Below are 27,254 nucleotides of genomic sequence, written 5' to 3' on the forward strand. Positions count from 1 at the left end.
GAAACGCATTAAATTAAGAACTAAAAACTTCCCCAATTCTATTACAAAATTATTTAACTAAAGATGTAAGAAAAAATATGTAAATAAAAATATAAACTTCATACTTTTCTTATTAAGGCTCACATAAAAAAATAATTTAAAAACTTATTATGCAGTTTCTAGTTTAAAGTCCTTAGACCGCACACCATCGATCATGATTATGTGGCACTAGAACTGGGAACTCACTCCAAAAACTCAAAGTCGTTCACTCGCTCGTGTGTGAATAAATTGATTCAAAAAAGTCAAAACCTATTCGGAGGTAAATACACTTTATTGTTTATTCATAAACATCACGTAATCCTCAATTATAAAAACACAAAACAATTATTTATATTTCTATTACTTTTTCCAATTAATAAAAAACTACGTCGGTCGGGAAAAACCAAAAACCTTTTTTTTACCACTTTAACCACCAGGGAGCCACGACAAGTGAAGAAACAGAAAATGGCGGTTAGTCAACAAGGAGAGAAAGAGACAGTTATTACACCTTAGACGAAACTGCAGTAAGAGTGAAACTAATGGCAATATAAACACACCAAACAATTTTTATTTGTCTTCTCAATAAAATAAAACTACACATCTTTTTTATCTTAATGCTGCGGATTTACGAAAACCTATTTCGCATCTTTAAACATTTGATTTTTGTCGGAAACACTTCCTTACTTACCTAAAAACTAAATTATATTTTTTCTTCGCGTTGCACAATGGCTTCGGCAACAAATCATATTTCGGTCTCGACCGTTTTGGAATTTTCACTGCGTGTGAAAAAATTTTCACTTTTGACACATCAAATGCACTTAAATAAATGTATAACTTAAATATGAAAGAGCAAATGAGATAGAAGATCAATCAAAAGAACTCTCTTTACTCGACGTCACTTTTTGAGAAAACGAATGAAAATAATGTACGGCAAATTTAACACAAAATTAATGCTGCTATCTCGCTCTGATCGGCTTATAGCTCAACTATTCTATCCAATTAGAAAATGGGGAAAAATTATTCGAAATAGTTTTTCTTTCTCTCTGTACAAATTTTCACTTTTCCTATTTGACTCTTTTGAACACTTTTTTTTATTTTTATTTAATCCGTATTCATATGAAATCAAAGGAAAATATTTTCGTTAGTTTCACGTGGATGCGGAAATTGCTTGTAAATTAGATTTTTTGGGGAAAATTATAAGAAAATATTTAAAGCGACCGAATACACGCCTGCGAAATTCTTCGACTCAGCGAACCACCACAAATGAACATTGAAAAAAGACTAATGGAATTTTGCGGCACATTAACGAATTGCAAGACTGACGAGTGACGAATGGAGTAAATAACGAGTGGTGGTGTGGAGTTCGATTTTCGATATCGAAAAACTAGTTTGAGGCGTATGTAACACTATCGAAAACATTTTAAGTTTAAGTTTTATGTACAGTCACCTTTATTCAGTGCAGTCTAATTATATACGATGCTAATATAGATAAAGTGCGAGAAGAAAATAACAACAACATCAAAATGTCGAGTATATTAAATTAAATGATAACTAATATCACTTACGAAACAGAGTATTATTGCAGCAAAGCAACTTCATTTTACATTTTATTGAGTGCTTTTATTTATTTAAAAATATACATATTTTTGAAAACTTTTGGCAATGACAATTCATTAGTCAAATTTAACATATGTTCATCTATATCAATTTTCTCTTAAAAATTCAGAACCAGGAAATGAATTTCTGTTCCGGCCATAACAACCTACACGATATCGTTCAGAATCTTCGCAACTTAACCTATGAGCTGCTTGGACGGCCACAATACATTTTGATTCTGTAAGCAGTATTTTGGATTGAGTTTGTTGTGAAATAAAATTAATTTTTATTGTAATAGTTTTTTTTTATAGTCTTATATTTTCTACACAATTAGGTGAATTTTTCGGACCGGTTGAAGAAAGAGAGGATAGCTGCAGGTCTTGTTGGTTCATGTCGTAAGCCCATTCCACCCGTCCCCAGAACTTCAGTTGAAACTTTTCTTCGAGACGAGATAGTGTTACGGCCTTGTCTGCGATGATATGCTGCTCTATCACAGCACAGCAAAGGTTTATCGACTCAATAGTGTTGACGGCAAAGAAAAATCCTTAGGAGAATGTTTGCACTTCAAGAATTTTCAAAAAATTGAATCTTGAGAGAATGCATACCATACAGAACATCTTCACTGTGTGAAAGGAAGCACTTGGATATTTCCATTTTAACCGCATCCAAGACGGTGGGTGGTGATATACTGGGTGTTTTTTGTATGTTCGTATCGTTTGTTAAACCACTCAATGAAGGGATCCCATTCGTTCATTTGGAGCTAGTATAGATCTTTAACTTCCTGAAAATCAGCTTTATAAGTACCTACATAAGGCTTAAGTTTCTATCTTGCATTTCCAGATCCTTTAGTTCATAGCAGAGTATATCGAAAGTTCTGCGGCTCATTTTGAAATGTTTTTTTCATCAATACAAAATTTGACAGCAGGTTTTAAACAAATTTAAATGAAAACGTGTAAATGTTCGGTGTGAAAGATTTTTTGGGTTTTCGAAAACTTTTTGCCGAAAACCCGGTTTTGGGTTTGGTGTGAAAAGCCTATTAGATAAAATTATCACAAATTAATCTCTCGAAAGTTAATGTGAAACATTTCTCCTTAAACTTAAAAAAAAAATAATGCTCTTTTACATTTACGAAACCTTCGTCGATGAAAACAATTTCCATACAATTAAATGCATGCAACCACATTGAAGAAATATTTCATGGATAAAAGCATTGTCAAGTTTCACTTTATTGTCTCAAACACTCTTTATTTTTATAGTTCGCGAATCGTAACGCAAAATGATTTATTTTTGTCTGCTCAAGCCCTAACTTCGTGAGAGATATAGATTTACACTTAGTTTTTATTTTTCTACTCTTGAAGTGAGAAAAAATGTCCCTGTAAGTTTTACTAACCTCAAAATACCTTTGGATAAATTTGACTTTATGTGTACAGGTTTTGTGTCAAAACTCTATCTTACTCAAAGTACACACGGATTTTAGTCTACAAAAAAGAGAAAATTCTAGCTATCGGAAAAACTCTCTAGTTTTGAAAAAAATTTAAGAAAACTAAATAAAAATCTCAAGCAACAAGTTTCTTCGTTGCCCAAAATAAAGTACTCGAACAGTGCTCTTTTCTGTCACGTACCAAAAATATCCCCCACACCAAAACTCGACATCGCACATGGCACAAACTGTCAACGAGAACAAGTGAATTATCGAAAGTGTGTATTTTTATTAAAAAGAAAAACTTAAAATATTCTAAAATAATGTTAAAAATTAAAGCTAAAAGTACAAATAAAGCGAAATCGCTTAAAGATAAAAAAGTCAAGAAAACTAAGTTAAAAGAAAACTTAGAAAAAGTTGAAAAAGTGAAGAAAAATATGAAGAAAATTGCCAAACTTCTTGATGAACCGGTCGAAGAGGCGGCCCCAGAAAAAGTGGTTAAGAAAAGCAAAGATAAAGCTAAAAAATCCAAATCCAAGAACAAATCTCACAAGGAAGAACTGGAGGGCTTAAAAGATCTCGATCCAGAGTTCTATAATTTCCTTAAACAAAATGACAAAGAACTTTTAGATTTTAACTTGATGGATAGCGATGATGATGACGAAGATGCCGATGAAGATTCAAAGGAAAAGAAGACCAAAGGTGTGGACTCGGGAGCAGAATCTGACGAAGAGGATGAAAAATTCCATAAACCAAGTGCTGATCTAGAAGTTGCCAGTGATGAGAGCGATGCTGAGGAAGAAATCGAGACAGCTGCTGATGGAACCCAAAAGATTACCCTCAATTTGTTGCGCCAGTGGCAACTGCAGCTGCAAAAACCCCATGTTCCAATTGATATTGTCCGCAAGGTTGTTCAAGCCTTCAGCTCTGCACTGGCCAGCGTATCCGGCGATGACTCGAAGATTGCTACTTTCCGCGTAGAGGGTGCGGCCGCATTCAATGGGGTCGTTCAGCTCTGTGTCTTAAACATGCATCCAGCATTGACAAATCTTCTTGGAATTTCTGAAAAAACCAAGACCCCAATCCACAAGTTGAAGAAATGGCCCAAGGTCCGCAGCTGCCTTCGGTACTACCTCATGGACCTGATTCGACTCATTGAACATGTTTCCAGCCCCAATATTCTTACCGTATTGCTAAAACATCTCCATCAGATGGCTGGCATGGTTGGATCCTTCGCTAACATCGGTAAAACCATTCTCAAGAGGTTGATAGTCCTTTGGTCCACTGCCGATGAGACCGTTCGAGTTCTGTCCTTCCTTTGCATCCTGAAGATCACCAGAAATCAACAGGTTTCTATGCTGAATCATGTCCTAAAGGCCATGTACCTATCGTACGTAAGAAATTCAAAGTTCGTTTCCCCGAATACTCTTCCATCGATAAACTTCATGCGACGTTCGCTGGTTGAGATGTTCGCTCTCGACCTGAACACAGCTTACCAGCATGCTTTCCTCTACATCCGTCAGTTGGCAATTCATCTGCGAAACGCAGTCATTCTCAAAAAGAAGGACAGCTTCCAGTCAGTGTATAACTGGCAATATGTGAACTCTATCCGCTTGTGGGTTGATTTGCTCGGAGCCACGCACAACAAACCCCAGCTACAGCCTCTGATTTATCCTCTGGTCAGTATAGTGACTGGGGCCATCAAGCTCATCCCAACAGCACAGTACTTCCCGCTGCGTTTCCATTGCATAAACTCCCTGATCAGCCTGGCAAAGCAAACAGACACCTTCATTCCTGTCCTACCGTTCATTCTTGAGGTCCTCAACAGCACCACCTTCAACAAGAAGCACAGTTCAGTGTCAATGAAGCCCATGCAGTTCACCTGCATTTTGCGATTGAATAAGTCACAAATGGCAGAGAACGGATTCCGTGATGAGGTCGTGGAGAACGTTTGCGGTCTCTTGTTGGATTATCTGGCTCATGAATCCGCCACTCTGGCTTTCCCTGATCTGGTTGTGCCGACAGTTGTAGCCTTGAAACAGTATCTGAAGGTAAGTTTCACGTCGAACTAACAAAATCCCCTTCTCATATTTTCTTTTCTCCTACCCTCAGAAATGCAAGAATTCAAATTACTCACGAAAGCTTAAGCAAGTTCTAGACAAAATTCAGGACAATGCCAAATTCATTGAGAACGAACGAAGAAAGATTAACTTTGGTTTGAAAGATACGAGCCTCGTACAGTCGTGGGAGACTAAGATTCGAAACAGTGGAACTCCACTTGGAATCTACTACACCAGCTGGCTTAAGACGCACGAGACGAAGAAACGTCGTCAAGCCGCAAACACTGATGATATCAACGACTACGATGTGCCCATGATAAAGAGGCAAAAGACAGACAAGAAGGCCAACGATGATGGTGATGTCGAGTTGTTCCCATCAGATTCAGAAGACGACGGATTGAACGACATACTGAAGGACAAAGAAGATGGTCCCGAAGTCGAAGTGAAAAAACCTACCAAGAAACCCAAGAAGGAAAAGAAGGCGAAAAAGGCTAAAGAAATCCCTGCTGCTGCTGTAGAGGAAGAAGAAGAAGACGATGGAGCCGATGCTGCAATTGATATTGTTAAGGATTTAGATATGAATGATTGGTAGACTTTTGAAAACATTAAATAAACATTTTATTTTTGTAAAATTAAAACAAGATTATGGGTATTTTGATTTGATTAACCTTTCTTTTCTGGATCTTGTCCAGGAATAGACTCATATTCGCTATATTTGGGAAACGATTCGAAGCCAATTTCTGATTTGGTCTTCCTCTCCTCTGACGTGCCGTGAATTTTATCGAGCTCCGCTGCATTTCGTTTTTTCAATTCAATTATTTGTAGATTGCGCACAAGTTCTTCTCTTGTTGGTGGTTCTTCCCTACAAATAAAAATACAATCATCATCCAAATGCGCAATATATCATTTTAGAAAAAACACCGAAAATATTTTATGATTGGGTTTACCTTCGGAATCTTAACCATGCCTCCCATTCGGCGGTCATTTCTTGATCGAAGGCTTCTTTATCTGCTGGTTCAAACCATCGGGAAGGCTTTCTTTTTCCAATTGAAGGATTTGCCGGAATTTCAAAATATTTATTCCCGAAATAATCCTCGCCCATGTAATTGCCAGAAATTTGTCGTGGTTTAAAGGAATTGAAAAAATTTTGAAAAATTATTTTAAGTATATCACGAGTTGGCTTAGCCATTTTTGATATCTAATTATTGAATTATTAAAAAAAATGATGGATTTAATGAGAATTATTATTATAATGTGAAATTGTTACACAAAATTATGTAGTTTGTTTTAGTTTTGTAGGTTATTTTGAAACGTCAAAAACAGCTGTGGAGATATTCACCACGGCTTTGACAGCGTTGCCACTTCAGAGTAAATAAAACGATTGAAATTTTTCTTTAAATGAAAAAATCTTTCTGGGTTTGTTTTGCTTTTTCACTCTTTTTTGTAAAGGATGAATAGACGAAAGGAAGAATTTGTTGTCATAGTAAAAATTTTAGCATAGCAAACCAAAGCATTTTGCATTTGCTGTCACGATATAAAATTGGGGGCTAGTTAAAATGCATAGTTATCAATTTTTGTTATGTATTTCGGAAGGTTTTCCAATTTCTGTAATCCAATAGTTAAGATAATACAAAGGGTGTTCTCAGAAAACGTCTGAGTAACTTGGGCTTGCATTTGGGATAGAAAAAAACTCAGATGAACTGCAGAAGTTCATAAATGTCTTAAACGTCATTTTGCATCCAAATATTTCTGCAAAAAATCACTGAGTGGGTCTCAACTTTCCATTACCGCAGCACGAATTTCGACTAGTGGTTTTTTATTTCATAGATATGTACAATTAAATAATAACTATAGCAATATTAGAGCGAGGAAAAATTTATTTTTATTTTAAATTAATTTTCAAAGTTCAGTTGTTTACATACAAAACACGCAAAAATGTTTGATTTTGACACTGCACTGGCGGTTCTTTCATGATCCTCCTGTCGCTACTGGCCTGACGACCCAAAGCACGAGGAAGACTTGCTCATAGTTCGTAATGACGTTTCCAAGGGATGCGTTTTCGAACTCGTCTCCACAAATATGTTCGACGCTTTCGCTTACTACCTGGCGAAAGACTTTGCAGTCATTCCGTTCAATCACAAGGGTTTGGGAGATATGAGAAAGGCGATGTGATAAGTTCATTTGTGGAGGAGAATAAGTATGAAAGAAAATCTCTGGTGGAGGCTAAGTCGCAGCGGGATAGGAAAATTTGTTCCAAAACATTCCACAATGTGGGAATCATTGTTCCAGTGAGCTATCGCACCTTGATGGAAAACGATTTCAAAATCAAGAAGATCCTCAGTTCTTTGGACAAGCCAGGTGATTCCTCAAAGGAAGAAACCAAAGAGATAGTCATGGAGAAATTGGAGCACATCATAACAGCTTCAGCGATCGGTCTGGATAAGTGTGATTTTGGTACGAATCTGGAACTAGGAATTGACCTTTTCAGCTCCGGCCAGAAGGACCTACACGAAATCGTTCAGAATATTCTCAACCCCTCCTATAAGTTGCTCCGACGGCCACAATATATGGCGATTCTGAAGGCACATTTGGCCAACAGAAGGTCAGTATTTTGCATTAAATTTATTGTGAAAGAAGAGGAAAATGATTTAAATAAAATTTATTTTTATTGTAAGAGTTTTGTTTGTTGTTGATTTTATGATATATTTTCTACAGATTGAACTAAACAAAGAGGATAGCAGTCAAGGGAGCTTGTAGTTCTTGTTGGTTCATGTTGTGAGCCCATCCCACCCAACCCCAGAAACATAAAGTTGAAACTCTTCTTCAAGACGAGCTAGTGTTACGGCATTGTCTGTGCTGATATGCTGCTCTATCACAGGGTATTGGCGGCGAAGACAAATCCTTATTAGAATGTTTGCACTTCAAGAATTTTCAAAAATTGAATCTTGAGAGAATATATACCATAACATCTTCACTGTATGAAAGGAAGTACTTGGATATTTTCATTTTATCCGCATCCGAGACAGTGGGTGGTGATGTACTGGGAGTTTTTTGTATGTCCGTATCGAAACATGTGTTAAACCACTCAATGACGGGTACCTAAATAAAGCTAAAGTTTATATTTTGCATCCTTTAGTTCATTGCAGAGTATATCGAAAGTTCTGCTGCTCAACTTTTTGCTGAAAACTCGGTTTTGAGTTTCGTGTGAAAAAGCTATAACGCAGATTTTCGATGTTTATAAAAACACCTTTCTTTTCAAATCGACTCCGATCAATGACCTCGAAATAAGTAATCAAACATAGCTTAACAATATAAATTCACCAAACTCACCAAATAGAACAGTTTTCCGTCAACTGTGCTACTGTCATTGCAAAATAGCAAATGCGTTTGTTTATTTTTATTTCTGTCGAAGTAAATCACACGCGTTTTGTTTGAAATCTAGTTTCTAAATAAAGTTAATTAATTTATCTCTTCGTCGACTAAAAGAGCAAAAACACCACAAAAAGATGGCTTTAAAACAAACCCGAGCTCGACTGTCCAAAGGAATTCTCGAAATGAAATTCATGCAAAGGACCAAAGCAAAAGTCGACAAAGAAATCGAAGAAGCCGAAGGTCGAGCCATGTACTCGAGCGAGATTACAGACAGAATGAATCAAAATTCAAATTTCATCATCGAACCAAGTTTCATGCATTGTGAGGGTCTTATTGAAGGACGGCTCAGTTATCGTGGCATGAATCCAGAAATTGAACGACTACTCGAATTGGAGCAGGAAGAAAAAGACAAAAAGACAAGACCCCAACAGCCAAATGATGTTTCGGACAAGGAAATGAAGGCATTCTATGATAGTAATTTGGTCAAGACCATGCAAAAGAAGTTCGATAAGAAACGAAAGAGTAATGACAACAGCAAAGGCGGCAATAAAATGATGAAATTCCAAAAACCAAGTGAAGATTTTTGAAACTGATGCAAAATGAAAAAATACAAAAATTGATTTTGAATACCTACTATTTTTATGATTAAAAAGCGAATCTAAATTATTTGGGTTTTATTTTTGTTTAGTGATTTTTAGAAAACGGAAGTTCACTGTTGTTTTTCATTCAATACTACTCCTTATCAGACTCCCAACTTACATGCGTATCTGATGATTAATTTTGCTATCTACGATTTCAAGCAAGTCGCTTTCAGTAATCAGTAATCATGCCTTTTTTTGGTCTTCTAAACGGAAGTTCTCGAATTTGATGGCTGGATCATTGTTGTCCATTTGCCCGAAGTGGAATTGTCAATCAGTCGAAACGCTTTGAATGTTGGACTGTTTCCACTCCTTTGTAGAGCTTATTGTATCTTCTCTCATATTCGGCTTCATCGGACACTACCATAAATAAGGATATATTATGTAGTTCTTTCTAAATATCTATCGGCTTTTGTTTCATCGTCTAGTACTTGGCGTCGTCGCCATTTCGTAGAACTCACGACATTGACAGTTTAAATACAAAGAAGCAGACAAATTTAAACTTTAATTCAAGACTCTATCGCAAAAACTATAAATAATATATTTCAAGAACATCCACAAAATAAAATTCCTTACAAAACTAAAATGTTATGCGCATCCTTACAAACAACTGACTTATGACTTCTCCGACTTAATTGCATGTAACGCATATGAAAAATCATCAATAGGAATCCATTGCCATTTATTTGACCAGAATTCGTAAATGCATCCTTTCAACATGACCGTATCACAATTCACTGCAAACAAATAAACAAAACCATTATTCAATATCTCTTGATTCCAATCTCTTAAAAACAAGTTCATACAAGCATTTAATATTTTTATCAATTCTTTAGGGGTAATCAGCTTTTCCCAGTGATGAGTTCCTTTAGGTACAAGATTGAGGACATATTCTGCCAAAATTATACCAGTCACCCACATAACTGGGGTTTGATTTAAAGTTGTTATGAATAAGGATCCTCCAGGCTGAGGAAAGACTAATTAACATTGATTCACAGACAAATAAAGAATATAACTCACTTTAAGACAATCAACACAGGATGTAAGAAAATCCGGCTTATTATCGATGTGTTCGATTACTTCGGAAATGACAACTGCATCGTATTTTTCTAAATTATCCATGACATGTATGTCGAGTGGTTCCATTCTATACTCAATTCTCGAACTTAACTCTGGACTACATTCGTTGAGATGGTGTTTAGCAACTTTGATTAATTCATCACTTAAGTCGATGGCCGTAATATTGGCATGAAGTCGAGCAAGACTTTCGGTGAAAATCCCACCACCACAACCAACTTCCAAAATTTGTTTGTCCTTTAGAACTTTTGTTGTGTGTTGAAGTTCGGAATCAACTTTTGCAGCGGCTACAATCCCATCACGAACAAAGGGAACTCTAGATTAAAATTGTAAAACTCTATAAATTGATCATTATGGAAATATGTGTTTCAAAGCACCTTATTGCATTCATGGCATGAAGTCCTTTCAGGGTGCCAACTTTGTTCCACCATTCGGATGCTAATCTTGAATGATGTTCCACTTCAAGGTTTGTCGTTGATGTTCCATTTGGATTTTGGATATTCTCTGGTTTGGGTGGTGGTGCTTGTTGTGAAAGGAATCGCAATTGGAATTGTATAATTCTGGTGAAATACTTAAATTGTTAAAAAAAGTTCATAAATGAGACAATCACAAAAGTTAACCTTCTGCCAGCGACAGCATTTTTGAGAGGCGATAACAGGCTTATGGACATTGTTAAAACTTGGTAGTTTTGGTTATAGTTAGATTTTAAAGAATTTGTAATAATTATGAATGAATGGATTTTGTTTTAATTAATTTATCACACTTTCTTGCTATATTTTATTTTGGAGCCGGTGGATGAACTAAGTAAATTTGTTATGTTGGTGTTGTTGTGCATATCGCCCATCAGCTGATAGCGATGAACGTATTCAGTTGAATAGAATAACGATTACAGCTTAAAAATAAGAAAACTTTTATGACAAATGTATATCAACTGAAAATCTTGAAAATCAGATTTATTTGCAAAAAACGAACCGTCAAAATTTGAATCTGAAATTTTGTTTGCAGACTTAAATAAGTAATGATTTTGATAAATTGATTGAAGAAGACCTTGCGTTAAAGCTGGTAGTTCTGATTTCTCGGTGAGCTGTTTATGATGTTGGCATGTTTAGTAATCCAAAATGCAGAACGCAACATGGCCAGAAATCAAAATAACCGAGACATTTTCAGGTTTTTTCGCTAAATGTTTTTTTTTACACTGAAGGAGATTCAATTTTGAAATTAATCATATTTACGATCTTAACCCACATATATTATAATGATTTAGTAAAATATTGAAGACTTTTTTAGAAATTTACTAAGCGTAAGAAACGATTTATCTAATTTAAAAAGATTTTAACATCTTACTATCTCTTAATAATTTGATAACGTAGATGGAAAGGTCTAGTCAACAGTTGGTAATTCCAATTTATATGTAAGCGTATTTGCTTTTTAGACATGTTTGGATGCTTGTTTTTTAATGAAAGACAATTCTTCAATTTACCAGTTAGAAAAACGAAAAGAAAGGTTTAACATTTTTGAGACACTTAGAAAACTGCTAAATACTTAGCAAATTGCTTACTAGTAAAATGTTAAAATTTTGCACCAACGTGTTTTTGAATACTTGCTTCAGAACCAAAAAGCACTCTGAGCCGTTTCATTGGTAAGTAATTTCTATTTCGCATAGGACAGTACAAATTTTCTTTAAAACGAACTTTAAGAGTTATTAAAAAAAGAAGTGTAGTTTTGGCATTACTTAAATTTTGGAAGAGAAATGTCAACGGTTGATGTCATCATATGCCATTCAAAACAAAGTGAAAAAAGCCAGAAAAAGGAAGAAACAAGAACAATCTTTTATCAAATTAAAATATTTTTAAAATCGTTTAAAACAATCCAAATCGTGCCATGTTTAGTAGAAAGAAGCCGGAACCCAAAAAGAAGCGAAATCATGATTTGTCTCAGGTATTTATGGTGTTTTTTAGACTTAATTTTAAAAAGATTCACATCTTACCAAAGTCATGAGTCATTTTCTATTTACCTATCAATATAAAAACGGCCTTATCCAATAATGGACCTTTCTTCGACTTCTTTGTTGTCTAGTTTGGCTTAACAGAAATACCCGATGATTTTGATCCATCAGGAGGAGGGCACGATGACGACGATGACGATGACTTTGAGTCTGAACTCGCTGCCATAGTTGGCGGTGGTGCTAAACTAAAACCGAAGGCTAAACCAAAGCCTACACTTATTCCTGCGTCAGACTTGGATAAGATGATTTCTGAAAGCATGCGAGACATTGGTAGTGATGAAGACATGTCCGATGATGATGACGATCCGGAATTATTGGGAGAACTTCAAGGAATTGCTGGAGGCGATCTAGAAGCCGAACAACCGAGTCCATCAGAGGAGAAAGAGGCTCAAGCCCAACAGACGTTCCTTCCCACAACCACAACAGATACTATTTCGATCATTAAGTCTCGCATTGAAATGTATAAGCTTGCAGAAGCTGCCGCTAAAGGTGCCGGTGAATCAGCCAAAGCACGCCGATTCAATCGAGGTCTCAAAACTCTTAATGATTTGCTAAAGCAATCAGTTGCTGGAAATTCAATAAACGTCGATGATATTCCCCCAGAGATAAGTGTGAAGTCAATTAAGCCTCCTGCAGAACCATCTGCTGAGGCTCAAGAACCTCCAAAAGTTTCTCCTAGACAAGCACCAACAGTCCCGTCAAGGCCTGCTCCGGGTCCCCCTCCGCCGGTGCAGAAAACCCCCTCAGTTGAAGAGAAACCTGCAGCAGTCGAAGAAGAAACTAAAGTAGAGAATCCAGTTCTGGAAAAATTAAATGCACGCAAGCAAGAGTACAAGATTGCTGCGCTTACAGCCAAAAGATCTGGAGATACCGCCTTGGCTCTGCAGTTTGTGAAAGTGCTAAAACAATTTGACATGGTCATTAAACTGTGTGAAGAAGGAAAAGAAGTCGACTTGAGTGATATGCCACCTCCTCCTGGTGAGTTTGCAGAGTTCCTGGCGAAAATGCAAGCTGGAGCTGCTGAAGAGCCGGCTGAAGTGCCAGCAGCAGCCCCAGAACCGACTCCTCCACAGCCCGAGGAGCCTCTAACAACAGCCACTACTATGCTGGAGGCCTTAGAACAACGTCTCCAGAAGTATAAGTCAGTTGAAGAGGGTGCAAAGGCAGAGAACAACTCGAGCAAAGCCAGACGTTTTGGTCGTATAGTCAAGCAATACGAGGACGCCATAAAGAGCTACAAAGCTGGCAGGCCGGTTGCCTTTGATGAACTACCTACTCCACCTGGGTTCGGTCCTCTGCCTGGCAGTGGTGATGCACCTGCTGCACCACCCACGCCTGCTGCTTCTTCGCCTGTACTGCCACCAAAACCGGCAGCGCCAGTTGTCACTCCCGAGGGAGATGCGGATGGTAGTGAAGGAACTCCAAAACCGACGCAGAAACCTTCACCCAAAAAGGAATTGACTACACGAATGTCTGGAAATCAACATAGCACGAATTTGGCTGAACAACAAATGAAAATTCTATTGGAACGACAAAAGGAATTTAAGGTTGCGGCCATTGAGGCAAAGAAGGCTGGAGAAATTGATCAGGCTAAAGAATATCTAAAAATCTACAAAGGTTTCGAGGGTTTACTTAATGCTGCTAGCAGTGGACTTCCAGTGGATTTAAATACGGTAAGGAGTTGTAGTTTATTTTTGTAAGTATAATTAACAAATTTCCATAGCTTCCTTTGCCACCGTCACAACGAGAAAACCTAGAAGCATCTTTTGCAATTGTCAACCAAGGAGACTGTGATCCAAATGATGATATATCCGATATAAGTGTTCGACTAGAAGAGCAATTGGCTAAGCAATTAATGATGTGCAAGAACACTAGAGATCATCACAAGGCTATGGGCGATGTTGCCGGCATGAATAGGTTTGAAAATTTAGCTCTGACTGTCCAGAAAGATTTAGATTTACTTCGATATTCGAAGAGGTATGCATTTTAAAAAATCAATGTAAAAGAGTTTTGTTTTAACATAGTTTGACTATTTAGGAAGAATTTCCCGTTGCCGAAATTCCACTATGAACAAAAGAGTTTTAATATTGTTCACTGCAATACGGATATATCCGACAATGAGGTCGAGATTATGGTTGTACGTGGTCTAAACTATAATGTTCCAAATCCAAAAGATGTCGATACTTATGTTAAAATTGAGTTTCCATATCCTCAGGTTAGTTGTTTGCTTTATTTAATTAAATTGAATTGGATTATATGATTAGTTTGATTGCAGGAAGATTTTTTCAAGGCTAAAAGTTCAATTGTCCGAGACACAGATAGTCCGGAATATAATGAAAGATTCAATGTAGATATTCAACGTTCCAATAGACAATGTCAGAGGATATTCAAACGACAAGCTGTTAAATTTGAAGTCTATTCACGAGGGTAAGTAGTTTTGTTTTGTTAAGAATTTTTATGTTCTAGCACAACAAAATATTGGAAAATGCTTAAAAATTATTTAGTTTGTTGTGTGTTTTTATATTTAATTTTAAAGAATAATTTAATAATTTTTTTTATAATTAATGTTTAACTATACTCCTTCTGCCCTCTGGAAGTTCTTTGTAATGTAATGTAGCTTTTTGTTGCTTTAAACATTTTTACCCTCATTTATATCCATCAAAACTATAAAAAATAAATTAATAATTCATTTTAAATGTGCACAATCAGATTGAATTCATTTATTTGAGCTCAGGGTTTTCATGGGCAAGAAAACATGACTTCGTTTGCAACTTTAGCTGTTATTCTTTCTTACACAAATGTTACCTACAAATGTAACTGAATCTAAAATTGGTTAATTTAACGGTGTAGCCCACCATCATAAAATGTGTTACAAAAAACTTTAGAAGTTTGTTCCTCTTCACTAATTCAAATATGTTGACTTGTACTTACTAAAGTCCATGATTGTAAGATCTATTTTATTGATGAAAGGCATATCTAGACTTTAAGTCAGAGAATCGAATTTTTGTACATAAGCACAAACAAATTTTATTTAATGCCTTGCGCAGGCAGCTGAAGAAAATGAGACTTTTATTTAAAATTGAAAAATGCTAATCCATCTTAACCTTATACATATTAGCAATTTTAAAACTAAAAAAGTAGAAGTTTTTGTATTCCAGAAAGCCATGGTCTATAGCTTTCTATAGTAGCGCACTCTTTTTTGGGTGATGTCACTTTCCACTCGTGTTCGCCACCTGATTAATGAAAGTATTTTAAATAACTTTCTAGATAGATAGATATTCTTTATTCTGTGTTTACAATGTTGATATTTACATAGTTATAACTTCAGAATAAATATTTAAGACATTATTATTAACATTTTGTAATTAAGTAATTTAACATATTAAAACATATTTATTATTATTATTATTTTAATTTTTTTTTTAATTTTCATTTCAAATGACTACCAAATTGTAATGGAATAAGAACTTTTAGATTAGCCAAATCAAAACAAAAATGTTTTCAGTAAACGGATTCTTATGCCTGTTATTGGTTTGAAACAAAAATGTTCATCGATGATCCGGGCTCTGTATTTTATCGCTTCTTGGTAGAATTTGTAAAGTCGCATCCAGTTCGCACCATTCAGATAGTTCATAACCTCTTCAACTTGCACAAAGCTTTTTTCAAAGTGAACACGTCCATCAGCATTGGACAAGCGCCTATGAAGTGTAATACATCCTCTCTCTCATGCAGATTACAGAGGGTGCAAAAATCGATAACCTCGTTACGATGGGACCTAAAGTTTAGTCTGATCAGTTCTCCTCTTATTTTAAATATGGATCTAATGATATAATTGTTATATTCGCTGGTGAAATAATTTCTGTCGTTGAGATTAAGTACGCACTTTGAATTATATTGCCTTTCCGTTGATGAGCGAGATTTTTCAATATGCCCATACCTTTCATTCTCATCAGTGATGGATAATCCAATTCAGGGTCAACCCACCGTCCGCAGCTAACAAGTTCCAATCTTTTACAACCAGCTTTTTTGTTTGTATCGCATACTCCATTATCTTTCTCGGTACCCTATGCTCCTCCATATTTAGTACTCTCACAATGTAATCAACATTCAGTTTAAGGGTTAAAATAAACAGTGACGGAAGACCAGTTTCCAAATAATACATATATTTTAGGGCATCTATCGGCAGAAAAAATATTTACCTTAAGAAAAACCGTAATAGGCTTTCAACTAGCTCATACTTCTGTACTCCCCATACCTGCGCACCATAAAACAGGATAGCTTAGGCAGTAGCATTAAACACTCTACATTTTAAGTCAGGCGCTATTAGCTTGTTATTATAAATTCTTTTCCAATTTCCACATACTGCCGATTTATCTTTATTTAGTTTACTTTTGAGATGTTTTTCCTAATTATTAATTGAAAGTGAACTCGGTTCCTAAATAAATATAAGACTTAACTACGTCTAGAGTTTTTTCGCCATATTTCCATTGCTCGTCTCTTGCCGTTCTGCCAGATCCATTTTAAAAACAAGGAGTTTTGACTTTTCCAGATTAACTTCTAGATTCCACAATTCAATATTCTTCCAGTTTATTTATCATCAACTGTAGAGCAGTCGGTGACTCCGCAATAATGACAATGTCATCGGCATACATGATCCCTATGATCCGTTTGTTAGCAAACTCCACTCCACAGTTGAGATTCAACCAAATAATCTAGAAAAAGTAAACTTTCTAGACTAGATAAGAAAAACCATACTAAAGTGTGCCTTCCAAATTAATTGCTTCGAAGAACCAAAGTATTTGGGTGTTTTAAGAAGGGCAGTTTCTTGTTCAAAGTAATTTCCCAGATATCTGTGTCTCTCGTGAATGATGGTATCGCATTTAGCATTATAAATAATCCGGTCTCTCCTCGTACTCATTTTAAAACCTGTAGATAGCTCAGCTTTTTAACGTTAAGATGATAAGATGTCTATTCAACTTAAAGTGATCAATGAAGAGAACTTCTATTATTCTTAAATTATTCTTGCTTAGAGTGATTCTAACTAAAAGTTGTCTGTGATTGCAGTTGCAACACATTTTCTTCTTTGCCAAATTAGAACTTTGCTTCTTTTAAGAGTAGGTTCTCCATGTTCTGCTAAATGAATTGCTATTTGTTTCCTTGGACTAAGTGTTCCAATAGCTAATGAATTAAAACTTATTATTAGCTCATTTAGTCTACTTACGCATTCCCGAACCAGTATATTCAAAGAACGAGATATTCAACTAGTTCAAAAGCTTATTGGTTTAAATGCGACTTGCTATCTGGCATGATGACAATATTTTGGTTTTGTAGTGATAATACATTCTCCACATTTTCTCTGTGGCGTTGGCTTCTGCCCGGCAGATGCTAGTGAATTGTCCTATAGGTATCCAGCCTTTGGTTCTATACTTCGAAGACTTTTTCATCAGTCAGGCTCGTTTGCTGATACGAATCATAAATATTTACGTTCCACATAAGTTACTAAGTTCTGTTTAATGGTTTGCACAGAAACTTATTTTATGGGTAAGAAATAGTAGGACATAACACCTTAAGTCTCACTTAGGAGATTATGTTGTGTGATGACATTTCTGTAAATTGTTGTGCCAAAAAACTAGTTCTTTGTTCAAACTAAAATAAAATAATAAAAATTAATTTTGAATTGGCCGATTTGCTGGAAGATGACGTGTAGGTTCTTGAATTTATTGAAGATGGTTTCATCCGTCAGGTTAACGATAGAAATAAGTACTTTTTTAGATTTGATGAATTGGCCTTCTACAAAAAATGTCGTTTGACTAAAAAGATGACTATCCATGTATAAGAACAAATCGGAAAGGATCTACATGACTTTTATAACAAATCGTTGAACTAAACTTTACGTCTTCTAGAAATAATTCAATTGCACCCTTAAACCAGCTATTGGTACCTTTACGATTCTTTGCTACAGGCAAACATCTTTTAAGTATTGCTGATTTTGGAGGGATGCATGTTTCAAGAATAGTTTCAAGATTTGCCACAGGAATTGCAAAGCTGTGTATGAAATTTATTAAAATTCCATCTACATCATCGGACACCTTCCTAATTTATTTTTTCTTATCCTTGGTAACATTTTTTGAGTGCTACAACGGTCCTGTAGCATGCTGAATCTGAATGGGAATTTAAATTCAATGTTATTCTCTCCCAAGCTGTTTCTTTTCCTTCCACGTAACTCCTGTTTTTTTATTTTTAATTATTTTTTTTTCTTGATAAGCACATTCTAAAAGTTTTGGCTTTTCTTTTAGAGAAAAATTGGGATTTCTTGTCCTTTTCTTGTCAGCCATTATTAATTAATTTTGAACAAATGCAAAACGTTTCGCAATCTTTTGATAAATTTACCTTTCATGAGTTTGAATTTTTATGACATTCTAATTATAATAAGTTTCATTTTATTTGTAACTTAGTAAAGTGAAACATACAAATTTTATGACAACCAAAAATAAATTATGTTATAATCAGAATTCAAAGGCCTCGTTAGAGAGCGTAGTTTATCGACTCTTTCTTGAAGTTATGTTTGATCCTAAGGGGCCGGTTATAGCTATCAGTAAAATTTGAAACATGAGGAGCCTGAAATGTTTTACTGATGAGCGTTTATAACAATCAGTAAATTTACGTCATTAAATTGTGGTTTTCTTTCGATCATAACATCAAGCTCGGTCCTCAGACAATTTTTGTCTGTTGCTTTCATCAGTAAAATGTTTAATGATGTGATCGAAACAGTAAAAAATTAAAACACCAACAGTAAAACGAAATGGAATTTTGTTTGGGTTTTGGCAGATATCTGTTCAGTAAAATGAAATTTCATCGTTAAAAAAATTAAAATGGATTTATAAATTAAATAAAACTTTAAATGCATTGTTTATTTTTGAAAAAATACTTAAATATAGTATTCATCTTATTCATCAATTTTTTGCCAGAAATAAATCTCTAACATGTTCAAAAACTAAAAACAAAAATTTTACTGATGGATTTTATTGATAGCTATAACTGGTTCCTAATTGATATGTTAGGTTAATATTGTCGAGAAGGTTTATTTCTGCAAATCGAGGTTCTTTGTTCAGAATTCACGATTTTCCATTTCTCCGTTCCCTACTTGGCACATCTTAAAGCCTAGTACGCTGCTGATGCGAAACGAAAATTCCCATACAAAAATGACATGACGAAATCGTAAACGAAAACTTTCGCTGTGCTTTTCGTTTTTCAGTAAAGCCTAGTACGCTGCTGATGCGAAACGAAATTTCCCATACAAAAATGACATGACGAAATCATAAACGAAAAATTTCGCTGTGCTTTTCGTTTTTCAGTACGCTGCTGAACAACGAAATGTGTCATTTTAGTGGATAGCTGTACTAGATTTTTTAGTACAATTCTCCACTCTTTTCGTTCTCAATTTAATTGCCCGGTATATTAATTGCTTGCGAAATTTTGACGTTTAATTTATTTATTGGAAAAAATTGTTTACAAATCAAAATTGAAAATTGTTTACTCGTGACTTTCGGTGTTTTTGTTTTTTGTTTTCCACAGCTGACAGAACTCTACACAAATATTTTTCCGTTGTGGTTTTCGTTTTAATTTCGCTCTACACTTGGAGACCACCGAAAAATTTCGTTTCGCATCAGCAGCGTACTAGGCTTAAGCTGCTGGACGACGAAAAGTAACATTTTAGCGGATAGCTGTACTAGATTTCTTAGTACAATTCTCCACTCTTTTCGTTCTCAATTTATACCGCGTTTAAGCCTAGTACGCTGCTGATGCGAAACGAAATTTTTCGGTGGTCTCCAAGTGTAGAGCGAAATTAAAACGAAAACCACAACGGAAAAATATTTGTGTAGAGTTTTGTCATCTATCTATGTATATTAAAATGAAAAACACCGAAAGTCACGAGTAAACAATTTTCAATTTTGATTTGTAAACAATTTTTTCCAATAAATAAATTAAACGTCAAAATTTCGCAAGCAATTAATATACCGGGCAATTAAATTGAGAACGAAAAGAGTGGAGAATTGTACTAAAAAATCTAGTACAGCTATCCACTAAAATGACACATTTCGTTGTTCAGCACAGCGTTGCCGCCAAAAAATAAATTTTCGTGCCACGTTTTTTGAAAAAACGTGCCATTAATGAAATTTTCGTGCCATACGAAAATAAAACTGAAGTTTTTCTTTAAAAATAAATATAAATTGAATACTGTTACTATTAAAAAAAATCACTTCCTCTATTCGTGCATGAGTAGGTATTATTATTAAAAATATGTATAAATAATATAAAAATATAAATAAGTAATAAAGCTTTGTTATAATAATTTAAATAAATAAATTCGTTGAAGGTTAAAATTTTGACAATTATTAGGCCTAATAATTTCATTATAAGACATTATAGCATTAATTGTTTTGTATGAAAATTTGTTTTCGTTGTTTGTTTTAATAATATTTAGCCTTTTTTTTCAAATTCTTGCGTAAGTTTTTTATAGAATATTTGACAATCTTTTAAAACATTCAATTTTTCGTTAGTCTCTAAATTTCGAACCTCTTCTGTGCATTCAAATCCCAAAAAAATATCATCTATTGGCTTACAGTTTACGGTTTCATATCAAATATCATGTTTGTTTTTTGAAGAATTAACATAATCTTCTTTAAAAAAGTTTATTTATGAAAATTTGGTGAAAAATAGTTATTTCAGAAATTAATACATTTATTTTTGGGGCTTCGCTTTGAAATGACAATAAGTTTGTCTGTAGAAGGTAGAACGTAATCCAAAAAAAATTGAAATATGATTTTATTCAGTTATCATTCAGTAGGTCAAGGAGTCTTTTTGACTTTTCACTATTTTCTTCTTTTGCAGCGAGTAGAAAAAAATGAGACAAAACCATCCAATTTTTTAAGAAACATTTAACACAAATGAAAGTCTGAGAATTGAAATCATTTTTGGAATTTTGTTTTGGTTAATATTGAAATATTCTTGAAAAACTGCCATTTTACTTTGCCGTTTAGGACTGTTTTTTAAAAAACTATATACACCATTGGCTAATTCATGTATTTCTTTCGGAAGAGTAGAGCACGCATTTGAAATACATATTTGAAAAGAATGTGAAGTTCAACTGCTTGAGCAAATATTGAACTCCCCCTTTTTTACCAATTAAGTTTGATATGGGAATATTATAAGTTTATAAAAAATTAATTAAACTGCGTCTACACTATGAGTTTAAATTTATGTAAAAAGATTGACATAATAAAACGTGCCATATTTAAATTTTTCGTGTCACCGTGCCACGAGAAAATTTCCGTGTCAAAAAGGCACGATCGTGCCACATCGGCAACGCTGGTTCAGCAGCGTACTGAAAAACGAAAAGCACAGCGAAATTTTTCGTTTAAAATTTCGTCATGTCATTTTTGTATGGGAAATTTCGTTTCGCATCAGCAGCGTACTAGGCTTTACAAGGAGAATTGAATCCGAATTGAATCAGGATGATCGGATCGAAATAGGATTACTCGATCCGATCCCACTGAAAGAGGTGAATCGAATCGAAAATTTGTTTGTAAACCTGAATCGGGGAATCGAGTTATTGGTGTGTGAGGTCTTGCTTGTGTGCGTGCGATAAGTTTTTTCTATCTTGTTTGTTCTAAGCAAAAATACTTCATTTAAATGGTTTTAAGCTGAATTTAATTTGGCGCTCGTCTTTGTGTTGAGAGCATTGTTTTAAAATTTGAAAGTTATTCACGCACACAAATACAACCCAAATGTCATTTCGATTCCATTTGGATTCGATTCCTCGATTCAGTGCCACCATATACCTGGATCGAAATCTCAATTCGATTCGATTCGATTCGATTCCTCGATTTCCTCTTGTAACCAGGGTATTAATTGCCCGGTATATTAATTGCTTGCGAAATTTTGACGTTTAATTTATTTATTGAAAAAATTGTTTACAAATTAAAATTGAAAATTGTTTTCGGTGGCAAATTCCACTGAATGTTAAACTGGTTTACAATTTCTACAAAATGCGGAGCATCCAATTTCGCTATATAACCAGCCAAGACCAAAACCAAGACCAAAATGCTGCTTGCTAATTCGGTAGACTGATGAGACATGCCTTTGGATACTACCACTTGCTAGATATCGAGAAGATCATTATTAGTATGACTTTATTGTGTAGGTATAATTAAAATAAATTATTTACTTAATAACAATTGCAATCTTCTCTAATGGAGTTATTTCATCTTCTGGTCTTGTGTTTCGCACCGCACACAGCTTTGGTTCAACTAATGAGAATAGTTCTCGACATATATTTGGTGGCATATGTAAATTTTCCTTGACCACCTTTTCATTTGCTTCCATGTCATTAAACTATAAATTATATTAGGTACTTGTTTTAAAGTTATTTGCAAAAGTTATTAGAACTTACATCTGTAGTGAAACGATCTTTTGTCTGCAGATATGGGCTAACACGGATAGATGGAAGTTTTTTCTTTCTTTTCGTTATCATCGATAAAAACACAGATGCATAGGCGATTATTGTCGTTAACATTAAATCATCTTCGTCTTCATTTTTAATAATAAATAATTTAATATCCTCGAACTCGAAAAAAAACTTTTTCACTTTTGTTTACAGCAGCTGACTTCTCAATTGTTTTTGACAGCTGACAGAACTCTCCACAAATATTTTTCCGCTGTGGTTTTCGTTTTTAATTTCGCTCTGCACTTGGACGTTTTGAATCAGCAGCGTACTAGGCTTAACAGAGCGCTCGAAGTTGAAATCTCTACAAAAACGTATGGTGGGGCCAAGTTGAAAATTACTTCTATAGCTTCTGTGTCTCCTAGTTACGGCACATCCTATTCTCGCTAATGGCAGACCACTTATGCGAATTATTGGAAGATCCTTTAAAGCTTACGTTTCAGTTTCTTTTAAGAGTTATGAACAGGAAGTCTCATGTCATCACAACACTTGTTCTTAAACTTACTTTGCTTCGTTTTAAATAATCATTCTTATTCTTTTTGTTGCACATTTCAATCACATCAATTATTATGGAATATAATAATGAACAAACGTAGAATTTTGGCCTTAAGCGTGAGAGTAATCTTTGTCCATTACATTTTTTTTAAAATCATAAATAAAAAGATTACTTTCATGCTTAAATCGCTTTTGCTTTGTTGCCATCACTAACTCATTAAGTAACAGTAAAAAAAAATTGCTAAGATTTTTTGTTAAATTGTAAAAAAAAAACAAGCAAAAACTAAAATCATGCCCAGATGCTGTGGAATTTGTCGAAAATTGCCAATGTGTTGTTTCAGCGGTTTCCTGCGCTCGGACATACTTATCGGAACGGTCAGTGTTAAACTACAGCCACTCGAAACTAAATGCGAAATTCACGATACATATGATGTGAGTTTTAAAAAAAATATTTTAAATAAAAATGCTTTCTAATTTAATGTAAAATTATTTTTAACTTTTAAAACAGCTAATGGAAGGACGAAAAACTGTTGGTGGCAAACTTGAGATTAAAGTTAGAGTGAGGAATCCAATTCTAACAAAACAAATCGAACACATAAATGAAAAGTGGCTTATTTTGGATACATAGAAAGTGATACTCTTGGTGGATTATTTATATTTCAAAAAATATTATTAAATAATTGACTTACATTTTTATTTTGTCAAAAAATTATTGTTATGTTATGTTGCTGATGGAACAAAAATGCGTTGCATTTAACCTTGATTTGTATTGTAATTTAAAATAAAACAAAAAAACTACGTTTAAAAACTCAAAAGTTTCGTATTTGTTTAAATATGTTGTTTGGATCTTGAAAATTCACTAAACCTTCCGAAAGTGTCAACACTGCGCACAGCATAAGTTCCTGCAAAATAACCACAATATATACCATGAAAATTATATTTGATTCATAAGAAAGATACCTTTGACGTTATGATCGAGAGGAGCAAAGTGAAATGATAAAAACGGTGTATGCCATCCAGCGGTGATCTCTTTACGCATTGTCCCATTATGAGGAAGAAACCATACTTGATAAGTGACCACACATCTCTTCACTTCGTATTTTTCCTTCCAAACGAGAAGAATCTCTCTGGAAGTGATGGCATAGATATGAAGTCTCTGAGGTCGATGTGGCGTGGGATTTAAATCTGAACACATTCGAACGTGAACTAGCCACGGGGCGCGTATGGGAAGATTAATATGCAGCTGTGGATGATTCAATATTCCGGTTGTATAAAGTTTTGGGCCTTGATCCCTTCGCATTGCTTCCCTCACAGTATTATTGGGAAATGGTGGTGATCCGTAAAAATTCCACACGTAAACTGGATCGGTATTTTGATATTCAAGAAATTCCACAACGTAAGAGAAACGTCGACCCGACATAGTTCTCAATGTTATCTCTTTTTGGAAACGTTCCTGAACTCCTAGATCTCCATTTGAAATGGCGACCAAACTAAGAAATGATGCACCATTTTTATCGGTTGTCCGCAAAACCCTAATCGTCTCGTGGATGATTTTAATATCTGCAGTATGCGTTCCTAAATTACCCATCATCCCCAAAGCAGCGTACACAGGTTTTTGGATGAATTGAGAATAAGGATGCGGTTTAGAGTTGTTCATTCGAAAATGAGCAAAGAGTGTTCGTTGGGAAAATTCGTGAGGATGGTAACTTAGGAAGGCATTGTCATGACTTATGAATTGTAAATTCATAAATTCTCTTGTATTCAGTTTTGCAGTCCAATGGTCAAATATAATGGACACAACTGAAATTGCATAGCGAACATCTGATTGGAAACTTCTAGGAGTAGACCATCCAGCGATAGGATCAGCTTCACTGTAAAATGAATATTTTGAAATAAATCAAAAGATAAGTTTAAATTTGTTGTTTATAACTTATTTGCCAGTGGTATTTTTGTTAGATTAGGAAACTTGTGGAATATTTCATCAATCAAACGTTGTCCACCAGCAGCAACTTCGCTGCTAATCCCAGAGCCTTTGTGGTGATACGTTAAAACATCAAATGGACATTGACTGGGATAAGTATTGCATTGCTCAAGAGATTGCCAACACAAGGGGTGCTTCTGTGGATTTTTAAACAGTCCAGCTGGCCCATGAAGTTTAAAATTAACGCCGTTTAAAGGTCTGCGACCAGCTGCTTTCAAGCCCCGGCGTAGAGCGTAGAGGTAGGATTGAAATGCTAGAAAATGGTAAAACATAATATAAGAGTTCATCTCTAAGTAAGCTATCTGAAGGCCTTAATAAGAGGCATAGAAATAGAAATTTTATTATTAACTAATTTTTAGACCATGCAGAATTTTTGTATACAAAATAAATGAGATATGGTGTAAGTCTCAAGTTTCTTACATCTTGAATCAAATTGAAGAATGTTATAACCGGCTAAATCAGGTTCATTCCACGATTCGAATCTCCATTGATTCATTTTGCTAGGCCCCAAGCGATCTTTAAAACAAAGAATGAGACTTTATTTAAAAAACCAAATACAATGCACCAAAGTACTCCTATTGCCTACTTAAGTATCTCTTTCCAATTTGAAAAGCCAGATCCTCCCACAGAAACTCAATCATCGATTGATTTTGAGATTGCGTAAATATTTGACTGGGATTGCCCATCATTTCAAAACCCAGACCGAGTTCAGCTCGATCTAACCACCAGATAAGTTTGTCCAGCTTTGAAAAATCATATTTAGGAATTTGATGTTTGTCAAATTCCACCAATTCAACGAGTTCTAGCAGCCAGTGAATTCGAACGTTTGATACAGCTGTATTAGGCAAGGCTCCAATTAATTGCAAATGTAATTTAATTTCATTTGAGAGAATAGAATTCGAAATGTCGGTGTTTTGAAGAATGTCACCAGATGGACAAAAACCAGTGTTCGTCCAAAATCGAGGAAGTAAGTAAAAAGAATCATTTTGTGCAGAAATAAAAACGGAGATTGTGTGAAATAAACAAATGAAAATGTAAACAAACAGGTGCATTTTTATTGCACTACTTGCACACGACTCAAGGACAACCACTTTATGTGAAGGACAACTTGTTCAACCTGCTGATCGCACTACATTGCCACTAGTAAGACACTTAAGAAGAAGCTATTCTCATGAAATCTTAATAAAGAGAATATACCCTATGTTTTATGTTTAGTTTAAATTTTTAAGTTTGTATGTTCAAATAAGAATTAAACAATCAACTACGTGTCAAAAAAGAACTAGATTAAGCTACACTTTGAAGAAGGGTATCGATGTGATTTGTTTAATGAAGCGCAAATCTAAGCGATCTTCAAAGGTGATCTCGAAAAATAGATCGTTTTATGTGAATTCATAGGATCATTCATTTGGATTCGGTTTTTCTAAGGTTATATTATTGATCTGCTAGATATGGAGTGCTAGTAGCCAACTTGATTGATGTCATTTATTCCTTGACGCTACTAGCCCTTCTGTAGGTTGAGCGGAAATATTAAAAAACTTTTCTACTTCATTTTTGTATTTTGTTTATTTTGTCAAACTTTATTATAATAGATGTCCTTAATTTCTTTGGCGTTTTAAAATAATTTACTATTTTTCCGCCATACCTACAAAGGAGATTGGTGGAAATAGGTGCAATTACTTTTAAGTATTTCAATGTGTCCTTATCCTTAGTGTCAAAGGACCTTAACGAGTTACTAAAAAAACAATCTTTTGCAATATCTTATCCTTTTTCAAAATTTTCAAAGAACCTCAAAATGCTTGTTTAATTACTTGTTACTTGCTTTTAATTACTCGCTAGTTTGAACAGATCTTACACTTGCAAAACTATTTGCTGTTGAAATGTTGCGAAAAAACAAGCGAGTGACTCAGTTATCTGAGTATGTAAGGTTATTTTATGCACTCCTTTTGGCCTAACTAGCTTCATGGAACGCTAAAGATTTAAACAGCAACTTGTAAAATATTTTTAAGTTTCAATGTTAGGGGTCGCAGTTATTGGTATCATGGTTGTTATCATTGAAACCAGTAATTGAATTTTTTTTTTAAAGCTAAA

General features: G+C 34.7%; 7 protein-coding genes across 11 annotated transcripts in view; 3 read left to right on the plus strand and 4 right to left on the minus strand.

The window, feature by feature from the left end:
* Nucleotides 1-1,300, minus strand: part of LOC129942623 (serine/threonine-protein kinase 10) — a 62,357-nt gene extending 61,057 nt beyond the window's left edge. For 2 of the 4 annotated variants that reach the window (XR_008781069.1, XM_056051635.1), the window contains exon 1: nt 707-1,300. The gene's annotated coding sequence lies outside the window, so the exon portion shown is untranslated. The remainder of the gene's footprint in view (nt 1-706) is intronic. The other 2 variants (XM_056051637.1, XM_056051636.1) reach the window with 1 other exon arrangement.
* Nucleotides 1,301-3,284: 1,984 nt separating this feature from the next.
* LOC129940191 (nucleolar complex protein 2 homolog) lies at nt 3,285-5,737 on the plus strand. Its single transcript, XM_056048453.1, has 2 exons — nt 3,285-5,085; nt 5,147-5,737. Exons 1-2 carry the CDS (start codon nt 3,358-3,360, stop codon nt 5,684-5,686), a joined length of 2,268 nt encoding a protein of 755 aa, XP_055904428.1. The 5' UTR covers nt 3,285-3,357; the 3' UTR covers nt 5,687-5,737.
* LOC129940192 (NADH dehydrogenase [ubiquinone] 1 alpha subcomplex assembly factor 2) lies at nt 5,680-6,395 on the minus strand. Its single transcript, XM_056048454.1, has 2 exons — nt 6,042-6,395; nt 5,680-5,956 (listed from the first exon to the last, which is right to left on the minus strand). Exons 1-2 carry the CDS (start codon nt 6,281-6,283, stop codon nt 5,758-5,760), a joined length of 441 nt encoding a protein of 146 aa, XP_055904429.1. The 5' UTR covers nt 6,284-6,395; the 3' UTR covers nt 5,680-5,757.
* A 2,062-nt stretch (nt 6,396-8,457) lies between these two features.
* LOC129939721 (M-phase phosphoprotein 6) lies at nt 8,458-9,148 on the plus strand. The gene has a single exon (XM_056047837.1). The coding sequence runs from the start codon at nt 8,601-8,603 to the stop codon at nt 9,051-9,053; it is 453 nt and encodes a 150-aa protein (XP_055903812.1). The 5' UTR covers nt 8,458-8,600; the 3' UTR covers nt 9,054-9,148.
* A 452-nt stretch (nt 9,149-9,600) lies between these two features.
* LOC129939392 (ubiquinone biosynthesis O-methyltransferase, mitochondrial) lies at nt 9,601-11,045 on the minus strand. The gene is made up of 5 exons (XM_056047388.1): nt 10,802-11,045; nt 10,559-10,741; nt 10,125-10,497; nt 9,911-10,070; nt 9,601-9,841 (listed from the first exon to the last, which is right to left on the minus strand). Exons 1-5 carry the CDS (start codon nt 10,849-10,851, stop codon nt 9,720-9,722), a joined length of 888 nt encoding a protein of 295 aa, XP_055903363.1. The 5' UTR covers nt 10,852-11,045; the 3' UTR covers nt 9,601-9,719.
* A 901-nt stretch (nt 11,046-11,946) lies between these two features.
* Nucleotides 11,947-24,000, plus strand: LOC129953964 (coiled-coil and C2 domain-containing protein 1-like). Of its 2 annotated transcripts, none has more exons than XM_056067531.1 (7): nt 11,947-12,119; nt 12,258-13,859; nt 13,910-14,163; nt 14,224-14,401; nt 14,462-14,613; nt 23,485-23,617; nt 23,694-24,000. In XM_056067531.1, exons 1-7 carry the CDS (start codon nt 12,063-12,065, stop codon nt 23,811-23,813), a joined length of 2,496 nt encoding a protein of 831 aa, XP_055923506.1. In that variant the 5' UTR covers nt 11,947-12,062; the 3' UTR covers nt 23,814-24,000. The 2 variants fall into 2 exon arrangements, with proteins under 2 accessions (XP_055923506.1, XP_055923507.1); XM_056067532.1 differs by having other exon boundaries at nt 23,527-23,617.
* On the minus strand, nt 23,821-26,297 carry LOC129953965 (alpha-L-iduronidase). Its single transcript, XM_056067533.1, has 5 exons — nt 25,753-26,297; nt 25,587-25,682; nt 25,116-25,419; nt 24,146-25,056; nt 23,821-24,087 (listed from the first exon to the last, which is right to left on the minus strand). The coding sequence occupies exons 1-5, from the start codon at nt 26,216-26,218 to the stop codon at nt 24,014-24,016; spliced, it is 1,851 nt and encodes a 616-aa protein (XP_055923508.1). The 5' UTR covers nt 26,219-26,297; the 3' UTR covers nt 23,821-24,013.
* Nucleotides 26,298-27,254: the final 957 nt, after the last annotated feature.

The sequence above is a fragment of the Eupeodes corollae genome, chromosome 1, assembly GCF_945859685.1.
Source record: "Eupeodes corollae chromosome 1, idEupCoro1.1, whole genome shotgun sequence".
Taxonomy (NCBI): domain Eukaryota; kingdom Metazoa; phylum Arthropoda; class Insecta; order Diptera; family Syrphidae; genus Eupeodes; species Eupeodes corollae.

Coding starts and splice junctions, on each gene's coding strand:
- LOC129940192 (XM_056048454.1), bottom strand. CDS start 6,283: ATGGCTAAGCCAACTCGTGATATACTTAAAATAATTTTTCAAAATTTT. Junction 5,957..6,041: donor GCATGGTTAAGATTCCGAAG/GTAAACCCAATC, acceptor TTTTATTTGTAG/GGAAGAACCACCAACAAGAG.
- LOC129953964 (XM_056067531.1), top strand. CDS start 12,063: ATGTTTAGTAGAAAGAAGCCGGAACCCAAAAAGAAGCGAAATCATGAT. Junction 14,164..14,223: donor TTACTTCGATATTCGAAGAG/GTATGCATTTTA, acceptor TTGACTATTTAG/GAAGAATTTCCCGTTGCCGA. Junction 23,618..23,693: donor AAATTCACGATACATATGAT/GTGAGTTTTAAA, acceptor CTTTTAAAACAG/CTAATGGAAGGACGAAAAAC.
- LOC129939721 (XM_056047837.1), top strand. CDS start 8,601: ATGGCTTTAAAACAAACCCGAGCTCGACTGTCCAAAGGAATTCTCGAA.
- LOC129953965 (XM_056067533.1), bottom strand. CDS start 26,218: ATGCACCTGTTTGTTTACATTTTCATTTGTTTATTTCACACAATCTCC. Junction 25,683..25,752: donor AATTGGAAAGAGATACTTAA/GTAGGCAATAGG, acceptor TTTGTTTTAAAG/ATCGCTTGGGGCCTAGCAAA. Junction 24,088..24,145: donor TCTCGATCATAACGTCAAAG/GTATCTTTCTTA, acceptor GTTATTTTGCAG/GAACTTATGCTGTGCGCAGT.
- LOC129940191 (XM_056048453.1), top strand. CDS start 3,358: ATGTTAAAAATTAAAGCTAAAAGTACAAATAAAGCGAAATCGCTTAAA. Junction 5,086..5,146: donor CCTTGAAACAGTATCTGAAG/GTAAGTTTCACG, acceptor TCCTACCCTCAG/AAATGCAAGAATTCAAATTA.
- LOC129939392 (XM_056047388.1), bottom strand. CDS start 10,851: ATGTCCATAAGCCTGTTATCGCCTCTCAAAAATGCTGTCGCTGGCAGA. Junction 10,742..10,801: donor AATGCTGTCGCTGGCAGAAG/GTTAACTTTTGT, acceptor GTATTTCACCAG/AATTATACAATTCCAATTGC. Junction 9,842..9,910: donor GATAAAAATATTAAATGCTT/GTATGAACTTGT, acceptor ATTTGTTTGCAG/TGAATTGTGATACGGTCATG.